The sequence below is a fragment of the Oryza glaberrima genome, chromosome 1 (assembly GCF_000147395.1).
Source record: "Oryza glaberrima chromosome 1, OglaRS2, whole genome shotgun sequence".
Taxonomy (NCBI): Eukaryota; Viridiplantae; Streptophyta; class Magnoliopsida; order Poales; family Poaceae; genus Oryza; species Oryza glaberrima.
Genome location: NC_068326.1, coordinates 23,899,926 through 23,912,207, shown reverse-complemented (window position 1 = coordinate 23,912,207; position 12,282 = coordinate 23,899,926). Strand labels below are relative to the sequence as shown.

Here is a 12,282-nt window from a genome sequence, read left to right as displayed (position 1 = left end):
GGTTAATAAAGGTGTGTCATGGTTTAAAAACTAGTCACACTCAAAACTGTTCTAAGATTGAGACGAGTATATGACAATTGAAATTTACTGAAAGTCAGCTACACGAAGCGCTCGGAGGATACGGAAGGGCGGAAGGCTTAAGGTGCTTACAGGCAAACAATTGTAGTTCATGTGTAAATTAGCAAGAAACAAACTAAATAAATACTCTCTTCGTTTCACAATGTATTTATTTTAGCATTTCTCACATTCATATTAATGTTAATGAGTCTAGATATAATATCAATATATATGTGAGAAATGTTAGAATGACTTACATTGTGAAACGAGGAAGTACCAAACATACTCCCTCGTATAGTTAGATAGCCTTCTAAGTTCTAACAACCAACAATTATTAGACAAGCCTATCATTTCTTCCATAAACTGCACTCGCCATTTTTCTCAACTGAGACGTTAACTCCTCATAGAAAAACAAAGCTGAAACAGCTTGCAGTAATATGCAGTTATGCACTCGCCAGATACAAAATTTGACGAGGAGGTTAAAGTTATATATTATGCTATTGATACAAGCTGGCTTGACTTACATCAAGATCTGATCCTAACACTAAGGCAATCATATTGGGAGCGAATCGGAGCTTCTACCAAGTGAAGAGCAACAACTAATTCCAGGCACAGCACTACAACAGGAGCAACCATGATTTGTCCAACTTCGCGAGCTCCTACCTTGTCAGGCTGATCATGAACTAAATTAAAGAAGAGCGCAAGTAAATCAGTCGGTCATGATATCACTCCCATCTGAATGCTCAGAGGCATCAGTAACGTCTCCCAGCTCTTGGCTCTCGTCAGTTTCCATAGCATCAACTTCAGATTCTTCATCGTCTGTGTCCTTGTCCTCGTATATTATCGGTGGAACAGCGTCCTCCTCATCAGTTTCACCGTCAGAAACCTGGAAAAGTTTTGAGTTACTGCAGTGATTAAAAAGACTGCGCCATTTGGAGGAAAGAAACTTACCCCGCTGAAAAGATAGTCTAGGGTAGTTGAAAGTTGAAGTGCTGACTTGAAGGTTGATGTTCTTGCATCAATAAGCTGCAAAATTGGCAGATAGTAACATTAGTATTCAGAACTCAACCTGACTCACAATTGCCATTCCTGTCTGTGCTTGTGCCCTAAAAATTTGATAATCAAGGAAGTCAAAACTTCAAAAAACTCCTGACACATGACATCTAAATGCAGCATTGTTCAGGAACGATGCAAACTAGTAATCTAATAATCTTAATCAGAAAAAGCATAATCCAGTATAGATGATGCCATGCCACTTACTGTTACTGCAACTGCAGCAGAAGATGGTACTAACCTGATAGAGTGAGTTTAGCAACAGTAGAGAAGATTCCTGAGACACTATGCTGCTCATGTGCCGACAAAGTAAAGCCTGAAGCCATGGGAGCATACAAACCAGTTTTGCACCCCTGTGGAGAGGAAAAACATATCATGTGCAACCTTTCCACCAAATTGTAATGGAAATATTAGAGATTTACACTGTAACAGAAAACCTACCTGGATTGTATTAGCAATACAAAGAACTTGAGAAGCTTAACGACGTCTGCCGGTGTTAGGAGTGATACTGACTTTACAATGACCTGGATGTAACCCAGCCAACAATACAATTATCAGACAAGAGGAAATGTTCCATGAAATTGCAACAGGAAAATTCATATCAATGCATTGGAAGACTGCTGCTAGGAATGAATACTATTAGATTGGTTATGGCCTCATGGAGAAAAGGAGGCCAGTTTTTAGTTTAGTAAATTAGGCTAACCAAGTTTAATTGCAACTTACAAAGCAGTCCAACAAGACTGGATTAAGAGGTTCAGACTACTTTGTCTTTTCTTTCATTCTGGGCTACCCTTCTTTTTATTTTCAATTTTACTTGCTATGTGAAATATCATTAAAAATGGCAATAATAAGAAATAAGAATCCAAGTAACCATAGCCTAAGTTTGACATAGCCAAGCGTAATCATGTCTTGTTCTACATGTTTTCCTAATCATGTACATAACCATCATAGCCCAGTAAAACAAACATCCAAAATCAAATTATTGTAACATCAACTACCTTGTCTGAGCCAAATAAAAATGATGAATTATACGGAAAAATTGAAAGCAGAATAAGATTCTAAGTGAGACTGTTTTCAAAATATGAAAAATGATTGAGTGAAGATAAGGGGCGACAGAAGTCTCAACCACACAGTGCACAGGAAAAAACGGAGCCATACCTTTTCATCTCTATTGTACAAGCATTTTAGCAATTCAGTGTGATCATCAGCACGCAAAGCTTGCTTCAGCAAAACATGGACTGAATCTGCACTTGGTGGCGCTAAAGAGGGTGGTTGCTCTTCAGTAATTTCAGACTTGTTTAGCAAATTCAGACTTGCGAGTTTTTCCTCCATGGTCGGCTCATCAAGATTGTACTCTGGATTCACTTCCTTGGTTGTGTCTAAACATCCCAAATAAAAACAAAAATTAGTGATGTGGTAATAAAAAAAACAATATAGAGGGCACCCTTAATTCTGTCCTTTCACTATTTAGAGGTAGAAAAGGTAAAAGAAAATGTTAGTGTAAGGTTTTGGAGGTAATGTAACAAGCAATGTCTCACCATTAGTGGAATCCAAAACGGATGATGTCCTTTTCTTTGCTTTTCCTTGAACAGGTTCTGCATCCTTGCTATTTGCTGGGCAAAGAAATAATCAATGTCAGGCATGTAGACAAAGTATATAATTTGCAACTTGATTATCATACCATATAGTGGAGGGTAATTATGGGGAGCAATTCCAATAGATTTTTTATCAGTTCGAAAGGTGCACGAGATGAAGTTAGCATTAAACTAGTGGATGGCTGAAATGAAACTACATACATGCCATTAGTGCTTGGTGGAGTGCACCACTAGGCACTAGTCATAAATAACATCTACATTACTTCGATCTCTTGGCTAGTTGATTAATCCAAATCATTATCCATTAGTTAAGAGCAGACAAGCTGCTGTCTGGATTGGAATTCATCTGAACAGGAAGAAACAACAGTTCTTGTCATTGCAGAGAAAACTAAAACAAGGTTCAAGCAGAGCGATCTGGAAAAATTGTGAAAAAGAACAACGCGGATCAAGTAGATCAGTCCTAAATCTAACCGTGTTTTGACTAACTAAAGCTCAATGTTCTGTTTAACAATTGAGAACATTTTTGAAATAAGAACTTATTGCAGATATATAGGAACCAGCAACAGTACAAAGCAGCTCAAGAATGATGGCATGCCTTTTCCATTATGCAAACCGGGTTATTTATACCAGGACAATTCTAACACACTTAACTATTCAATTTACTGCACTGATAATGATTATAAGAGCAGCAGGCAGATACAACAACAAACCTTTAGCTTCTTGCTCCAAATTCCTTTCCTGCGGAGACACCATATCTTGTTTAGCTAGTTCATCATACTCTGCAACCAAGTTGATGTCCTTGCAAGTATCATCCAATTCTACAACCTTGAACTGTAAAAAGTTTGGTGATCCAAATACAACATGAACCTTAACAGTATTGTCTTCATTGGTGTCACATAATTTAGCTGAAATTATTGGGATACGGCCTTTTTTATCGAGTGAATTTTTGACTGAGATTTTTGTGGGCAGTACTTCATTTTGGGAGAGGGTCTGTAAATGCCAGACATGAGCAACACCTTTCTTCGATACTGCGAGAACAATGCCCCCATCTCCATATGATGTGCTCCTTGTACACTCTACTATCTTTGGCTGATTTTGCATTGTAAGGGAGGCTGTAGAAACGATGGTACAACTATTCTGATCGCAAGACCACACTTGCACTTCCTTATTATTGTCAACATGAGAAACCAAAAAACGTCCATCATCTGATACAGACATCAGCTGGACAGGACCCTGCATTTGACAATAGCATCAATAAGAGTTGAAAGCCTCTATTGAGTACATGACATATTACAAATTCATCACGTGGGGTGTATCAACAGGGAGAGAGGGGCGCAAGTTTGAGATAATGACATACAGCATCAGAAGGAATCCTCAAGATCTCTTTTTTCTCACTCACACTAAATAATCTTGTTGTCTTACTTGATACACCCATAAACTTCTCATCTGCAAAATACAATGCCAAAAATTTAGTTGAAATACACAAAGAAATGACAAAGAAAGAAATTGGCAATAATAACATAAGATGTCATATCAAAGAAAGAGTTCACATTCAACTCATTTTGCTGAAACCCTGGGTTATGTAAACTAAATTTCATTTGAACTACCTGATTGGCAATTAATAATCGAAAGATGCGAAAGAGATTAAAAGAATTAGTGTTCTGCCAGCTCCGTATGTTCTTGATATCCCATATAAAATAATTGGTACATGAAAAATTGTTTTTTTTTTACCTGGCAATTGCATATGTGTTGTCATGCTCTATCACTATCAGCTACTACACTACTACATGTTAAGATCAACAAATAATTAGAAATGAATTTTCCACTTCATGATACATCAAAAACAAGCCATCCATTTTTGGTAAAAACCTTCTATTAACATAATAAACATCTGGAAGACTGGATTTTAATAAAGGTTTTTTCAAGCATGCATCAGGTGAACAGATGAAATTAAAGTTGCGCTCACCATGAGAAAGTGTAAAAGAATTAATTGGTTTCTTCGTAGCTTTAATAGTGTCTTTGGATTCCCCGGTGCGAGAATTCAATTCACATATAATTCCATCCATGCCAGCAGTATAAAGAACACGCCCATGTCTTGCAAAATGAAGAGAAACAACCTTGCTAGTAGAAAAAGGAAAGCATGTTAAGGTAGGCATGGAATTTTCACAATAAAGTTACACCAGAGACATATTGATCTAACTTGTTTTGTTCTGCAGCACAGACTATGACTCTTTTCTTCAGAGGCAAGTTGGCTCATAACATAAATCATCAGAATGGCTTGTCAAAAATTTGGTTTACAGGCCATGGGATGCTTGTAATAATCCAATTAAGCTCATGTTGCCTGCTTAAGTGTGTTCCAATATGAATATCTCGTTATTTAGTTAAACAGGAAAAATTACAACTCTTCCATTTAGGTGATAAATTGAAGCTTGAGCTTCAAGCACAGAAGGAAAGAAAGAAACTGAGTCTTGAGCTACAACAAATACGCCAAAAGAAGTTTTTTTTTCCTGGCAGAGAGCAGCATATCCATGCAGAACCAGCCATTTAGATTAAAAAAAATACTTGTAAGTTCAAATATTGTTTTAACGTTTAAGCAATGACTAAGATATAGCATAGTACACGTGATAAGCCTACAGCGCAGTTAAGTAGGGGAACAAAGTACTGAATGTTATGTATGTTTATATCGAAGGGAGAAATGGCCAAACTCCTTGTTTCAAAATGCAGTGATTGACAAGGTACCAGGTGTTTTAACATGGCACAGGAGGATGCCAAATCTAGTTTGAATTAGAAGTACTAAACGAAGTTCAGAACATTGCAGAAGAACCCCTATCAGTCAAGTTAAAGGTCAAGAACATCAAGCTCATAGATCATAATAAGATTGCACCTACCAAGTATGAGGAGCATTCTTCCATATGACACCAGTAGAATCGAGAACTAAAACTTGACCATTTGTAGTACCAACAGCAACAAGAATAAGGTTTCCATCCTTTTTATGCTACAAAAAAAATACCCAATCAAAAACAGCAAATTGTAAGACAGAAATGAGACAGAGCCTAATTTCAATCCTAAAAAATTACCTTTTTCTGAACAGAGCAACATGCAATACAACTGTATGAATCATCTGGTGCTGAAATTGGATCAGTCCATCCTTCTATTATTTCTCCTCCTCCTGTACGCCATACCTTCTCAATTAGAAAAGCACAAGCAGAAAAAATGGATAGGTTAGCATACATCAAAGCTACAATCTCACAATTTGGATTGATGTTTTGAGCGAAGGAAAGATTTTAATGCTAAACACATATCCATCCGAATTTCCTCCATCATGTAAAGCTCAACTTTTCACCCTCTTTTTGTTAGTAGTGGTAGACTTTCACCTCTCCGAAGTACCATTTCTAAAATAGATAGGCTATCTACCATTCACAGATCTCAGCTTTTAACTTCTATCACTCTCTACAAACAGCTTATAAGCAAAATTATATACTCTTGAGTCTTGAGGTAGACGCCCAACGTATTCAAATAGTGATACATCATGAAAACTATTGCCTACAACCAAGCAGCACTTCACCCGGAAGAAACAAAAACCAACTTCACCAAACTCCCCTAGTTAATCGCCGTGAGAGAGCAAGCGTTCGAACCTAGTTCCCCAACCATACAGCAATCACTCGCGAGCCACGAGACATCTCGAAAACCAAAAGCACACTACTACATCGTAGCGCAGCGACCGTATAACGCTCCAGCAGCGGAAGTATTCCCCCCTAATCAACAACGACCGAAGGACGAGGGGAACAGCGCGTAAGGAAGGGGGGATTCAGGTGACGGGTTCCGAGCGAGGACCTGGACTCGCCGATCGGAGACGGCAGCGAAGAGCTCGCCGTAGGGGGAGAAGGCGGCCGCGTCTGGCGGAGGGGGCGCCGCCGTCTTGTCGCCCGCCATGGCTGGTTGGGGGAGGGGGGGGGGGGGGGGTGGGAAGTAACGACGGCGCGGGGCAGCTAGGGAAGGAAGGACGGGGAGAAGCGGCGAGGGTTTTCAGGTTTCGGTTCTGGCGTCCCGGGTTTTTGCTGGTCCGAGCTGCTAAAATGGAGGCGAGGCCGTTGGGCCGACAGATTGGGCCAGAAAACTTCGGCTGATTGCAGTGGGCGTGGCCCGGTGAGCATTGTAAAGATGGGAGTTCGCTTTTAAACTCTCCTTCCAGACCCTCTTAAAACCCCACGTCTTCCAGCCAAACAATAAATTTAACAATCCCCACCCTGCAACTCCTTTCTCCCTAATAATTCCCCCAACCAAACAGCTGTTAGGTCTTTGTAAGAGTGGTAGGTGAAGATTTAGCCGTGGAGGTTGTATTTCTTTGGAATTGTAAGAAACTGTCGTAAGTTTTTTTAAAATAAAACTTTCAAACTTATGGTAGTTCTTTACAGGTCTCATTTTTTTTTCAGAACAACGTCCACCGTATGGTTTAGCGAGTTAGATTTGATTGGAGGTTAAGAGTTTGGATCTATGGTTAACGAGGTAGAATTTTGGTGTACTTAGAATGCTTATGAAATTTGTAGAGCAATTCGATGATTTGAGGCATGATTAGAAATTCTAGTGGATGGACCATCAGTATATTCAGGCACTATATATGTCAGATTAACTAGTCAGGTATATCAGGTATTCCCTCCTGTTGTTAATATTTGATGCTGTTGATTTTTTTTTTAACGGATGCCGATGGAAGTGACAACAGGGAAGGCTCGGGAGAACGATGAGGCCTGTGGCATGCAGCTCTGGTGCTCGTCTCTGTTGCTCATCATCATCCACTCCTCGTTGCGTCGCACGGCGGCCCGCAGCATGCTTTGGTGACCACCTAGTAGATCTGTCGCTCGGGAATTCGACGGCCCTGGGACAGTTGCTTGGGCTGGATAGAGGTTGCTGTCGTGTGCTTCTCATCTCACTCACCGGCATCCCGCTCCTCATCACTCCTCTCACCGTCCCTGCTTCCTTCTGGGCATGGACGCGGACGTCGGTGCCAGTGCAGACTTATTGTTCGGCTCGTCGGTGCCAGACTTGCGGAGAACAGGGAGGCTGAGTGACGGCTCCGGCAACTTGGGCCACTTCGGCGGACAACGGCTGTAGAAGGACAAGACTATGGGAAATTTTGTCAGGATAGTATTTTAGGGTGTAAACCTGGTAATTTAGCAAATCCTAATTAGGCCTTATTCGGTTTAGAGGGGATTAAAGAGGATCGAAGGGAATTGAGGGGGAATAATTCCACAATACAATAGGTGTAGAATAAATTCTCTCTAATCCCTCCCTCATGGGGATTAACGAAAAAGGCCTTATGGTTAGCGTTTTGACCAAACCCCTCCCTGACGATGACATAATGGCAATTTTCTCTTATGTTTCATATAAAAAAAACTCAAGAAATTTCTTATATACCACTAAAGATTTACCAGTTTTCTTATATGACAGTGGAAATTAGCTCTTTCCTTATATGACATTACCTCAAATTTTCATACCCTTTTATGTCACTACTGTGTTGATTGTGTGTTACTGTTATCTCCATAGTAAAAAGACGCATTTGCCCTTATGGGATTTACTGATGATTATAATATGAGAACTATTTGAAAATTACGAAGATAGCCAGCATATTAAAAATACATATATTTTTTATATATCCAGCATATTTAAAAAATATGTACTGGAAATTCATGTGGATAGTATGTACTGCAAATTTGTATGATTTCTACTGCTTTTTATTTATTTGGCATATACATCTCTTGTTGGAGGTATGTACTGTTTTTTTTTTACAATTCGGTATACACTAGATCACGTAATAGTTTTCAGAGGTATATGTACTGTTTGTTTTTTTTTCTAGTATTCGGTATATTACTAGTGGTGGTTTTTGTTTTACTACGTCCATATATATATCCACGCTCGTCCTCACCATGTAGGGATACTAATTTCATTGATACTTTTAGTTAGTACTAAGGTCCTTTGGGTCATTTATAAAAAAGATAACAGTTTGATCAAAGACTACTGTTAGTCAGAGTGATGGTAATGGCATAAAACAGTGTGTAAATTTGATCTAACATATCTCTTCTCTACTATTATAAAAATTAAAGATGTTTTTGTCATGAATTTTTGTATGTCGCTCATACATATAACTTGGCTATGTTTGACTGCTCTTATTTTTACTGTGATGTAGCCAACAAACACAGTATGTTGTTTCTTTTGGCTGTGGCCGCGCAGCGGCGGTACAAAGCAGCGAACAGGCCACATATCGATTCTGATCCATGCGTCCATGTGTTTTATCTGTCTTGCGAACGATTGCGTTAGGGCGTGGCCTGAATCGTTTTCTGTTTCCTATTCGATCCACGCGCACGATTCTCACACACAATCGCTCCATTGTCTCGTACAAGGAAGGAACAAGATGCCGATCCCTGATTGGTGTATATACGCACGAGCCGGCGAGGAGAGAAAGAAAGGCAAAGCATGTCGTGGACACATATCGATAAATTACATGCAAACATTGATTATTGCTGCTCTTCGATTAGCCGCGACGCGAGCAGGCAAAGCTCGCTTTGATGTCTCTCTCCTATATGCCTGTCCAGAATTCAAATCATCTGCTAATCGCAAACCATCAAGCAGTAGCAGCAACAACAAGGTAACGAGAGGCTGCATAGGTTTATCTAATCCAAAGGATTAAGTAAATTAATTACCTTTATTATTTACCAATCTATGCTTGCACAAAAATATAATTTTTATTATGACTAGGATTGCTGGAAGTTGCTCGACATGCTTATATATATAGAGCATCATCGTGATATATATATATATATATATATATATATATATATATATATATATATATATATATATATCCAGAACGACAAAAAATCTCAATATTTATAGTTTCTGAATATTTATTTATATATATTGGACAAATAAAAATTGTAAACTAGGAACAAAGTGTATAACTTAAAGATCATCCAATTTTACCAAGAAAAAACATATTATCATCTTAAAAGGCTAAATAGTTCCTCCCATTATAACGCACGGACATTTTCTCAGTAAGAGAACAGCCAATTTTAAGTGATATATCAGAAAACCGATAAATTTTCAGTGGCATATAAGGAATTCTTTCAAAAATCTCGAACCCAAGATACAGTCATACAGCTATACGGTGCCCCGAATCAAAATACTACCTCCGTTTTTTAATAGATGACGCTGTTGATTTTTTCTCACATGTTTGACCATTCGTCTTATTAAAAAAATTACGCAATTATAATTTATTTTGTAACGAGTTGTTTTATCACTCATAGTACTTTAAGTGTGATTTATATCTTATACATTTGCATAAAAGTTTTGAATAAGACGAATGGTTAAACATGTGAGGAAAAGTCAACAGCGTCTTCTATTAAAAAAACGGAGGGAGTGTGATACATGTATCCGAACCAAGCTAGTACAAATACTAAGGGCCTCTTTGAATCGCAGGGTAGAAAAAACGGAGGAATAGGAAAAACACAGGATTCTGACAGGAATTGAAATGTAAAACAGAGAATTGCAAAACATAGGAAAAACACAGGAATGTTCATTTGATTGGAGCGCAGGAGAAACGCAGGAATCGGATGAGAGAGATAGACTCAAAGGAAATTTTTCAAGAGGTTGGAGCTCTTGCTAAATTTCCTCCAAAATCCACATGCAATGTGCCATTCCATAAGAATTTCATAGAATTTGGAAAGCTTCAATTCTTTGAATCAAAGGGCCAAATAGGAAAATTTTCTATAGGATTTGAATCCTATGAAATTTTTAAATAAATCCCTTGATTTAAAAGGGGCCTAAAAGAACAAATTAAAGGACTAGCGATGTCTAGACAAACCTACCTTCCACGGTACCGAAGCGACGCTGCTACTAGATGGGTGCCGCGAGCGAGCGAAAGTGCACGGCGTGCGGCGGCACCGGTGGCGACGAAGTGCAGATCGACATCGATCGGCGAAGAAGTGCGCAGACCGGACGACGGCAATGGCAAAATCCCTCCACAAGAAAACCCATGTAGTCCCATGACCATGCTCGCCGTCGCCTGCATAGTGCTGTTCAGCGTCTCACTGGTGCTCCTCCTGGAGTACATCATCCGCCCGCCCACCCCGACCCCGTTCCTCGTCCTCGCCCGCGCCGACGGGCTCGACGACACCACCGGCGCCCCCGGCGTTCCGCCTCGAGATGGGCGTGGTCGGCCTCGCCGAGAACTACCACGCGTGCGTCGGAGGGGGCGGCTCCGTGCTTGAGGTGTCGTACCACGGCATGGCCGTCGCCATGGGCCGCGTGCCGCGGTTCTGCGTCCACGGGAAGCGGGCGGGCGGCGAGCGGGCCGACGGCGTGGCCAGCGCGGAGGCGACGTCGGTGCGCGAGGAGCTGCGCGGCCTGATCCGGAGCGAGCGGCAGATCGTGGGGGCGGCTGAGTTCAGCGTGGAAGGGGAGATCAAGGGCTTCGGCTATCTCCGCTGCAAGGCGCTCTGGTTCCGGGATGACAAGCGGAGGAGCCCGATCCCTCTGTGCCAAGTCGAAGCCTAAAGTGTGTGGCACGGGCTTTTTGTTTTTTTGTTTTCCTTCGTATAGCACGAATCTTGAGGCTATTGGATGGTCCAAAAATCGACGAATCTTGAGGCTACTGGATGATCCAAGAATCGACATGTTTTTCCCTAATAACATGTCATCACTTTTTTAGCAGCTTCCTTTTGTTTTTTTTTCTTCGTGTAGCACGAATCTTAAGGCTATTGGATGGCCCAAAAATCGACATGTTTTTTTCCTAGTGATATGTCGCCACTTTTTTCTAGCAACTTCCTTTTTCTTTTTATTAAGTGGTGATAATCGGGGCACATGTGAATGATTTAGTGTTTGGGTACATCGAAACAAATAAACCTGATTGTGGGTTAGATTTTTTTTCCCAACTCAGTTTTCACCGTTGTTATATCGTAAAATATCAGGTTGTAAAGACATAGAGTCAAACAATCTTACTAGATCTGAATCTAATTTGAGAAATATCCATAAACGACTTAAAAAAACTGTAAAACCTCAAAATCTTAAAAAAAAACTTCCAAATATATATTTTAGATAACTTCCAACCATGATAGAAAAATGCTTAAGAAACTGCTTGATGACGTAGTAGCATCCGATCCCACTATCACCGATGAATTGAGCGGTGAAGCAGAGCATGCTGCCGTCTCCACATGACTAGATTGCAGGAAGGGAAGGATACGTTATATCCACAAGGGGAAAGGAGATAGACGACCTATGTTGAGTTTGGAGGTGGTTCTTATATCGAAGTATATCTCATCATCATTAAATACAATTCTACTATCTCCGTTTCAGGTTACAAGACTTTCTAACATCGTCCATATTGATTCGTCTCACAAATTAACCTATATCCGTGTAATTAGGTTTATAATTAGTTTATATTTAATACTCCAAATTAGTGTCTAATATCTTATATGATAGGGACTAAAGGCCCTCGATTCAAACACCCTTTTATAATATGAAAGGGAGAAAGTATTAAATATTTTAAAACGGGAGTTTGGAGGTGCTTCTTATATCGAAGTATATC

General features: G+C 40.0%; 1 protein-coding gene across 2 annotated transcripts; it reads right to left on the bottom strand.

Annotated features, from left to right (window-relative positions):
* Nucleotides 1-377: 377 nt before the first annotated feature.
* Nucleotides 378-6,673, bottom strand: LOC127760616 (uncharacterized). 2 transcript variants are annotated; one of them, XM_052284904.1, is made up of 12 exons: nt 6,540-6,673; nt 5,783-5,887; nt 5,594-5,700; nt 4,672-4,826; nt 4,063-4,151; nt 3,416-3,938; nt 2,649-2,723; nt 2,269-2,489; nt 1,552-1,634; nt 1,352-1,463; nt 1,009-1,083; nt 378-943 (listed from the first exon to the last, which is right to left on the bottom strand). In XM_052284904.1, exons 1-12 carry the CDS (start codon nt 6,636-6,638, stop codon nt 767-769), a joined length of 1,821 nt encoding a protein of 606 aa, XP_052140864.1. In that variant the 5' UTR covers nt 6,639-6,673; the 3' UTR covers nt 378-766. The 2 variants fall into 2 exon arrangements, with proteins under 2 accessions (XP_052140864.1, XP_052140865.1); XM_052284905.1 differs by lacking the exons at nt 5,783-5,887; nt 6,540-6,673 and having other exon boundaries at nt 381-943; nt 4,672-4,822; nt 5,594-5,702.
* Nucleotides 6,674-12,282: the final 5,609 nt, after the last annotated feature.

Bases quoted from the DNA above. Each gene is read 5' to 3' on its own strand.
- LOC127760616 (XM_052284904.1), bottom strand. From the start codon at position 6,638: ATGGCGGGCGACAAGACGGCGGCGCCCCCTCCGCCAGACGCGGCCGCC. The intron at 2,724-3,415 runs GTTTGTTGTTGT...TTCTTTGCCCAG, and splicing joins TTTGGAGCAAGAAGCTAAAG to CAAATAGCAAGGATGCAGAA. The intron at 1,084-1,351 runs GTTAGTACCATC...CCAATTTTGCAG, and splicing joins TGCTAAACTCACTCTATCAG to CTTATTGATGCAAGAACATC.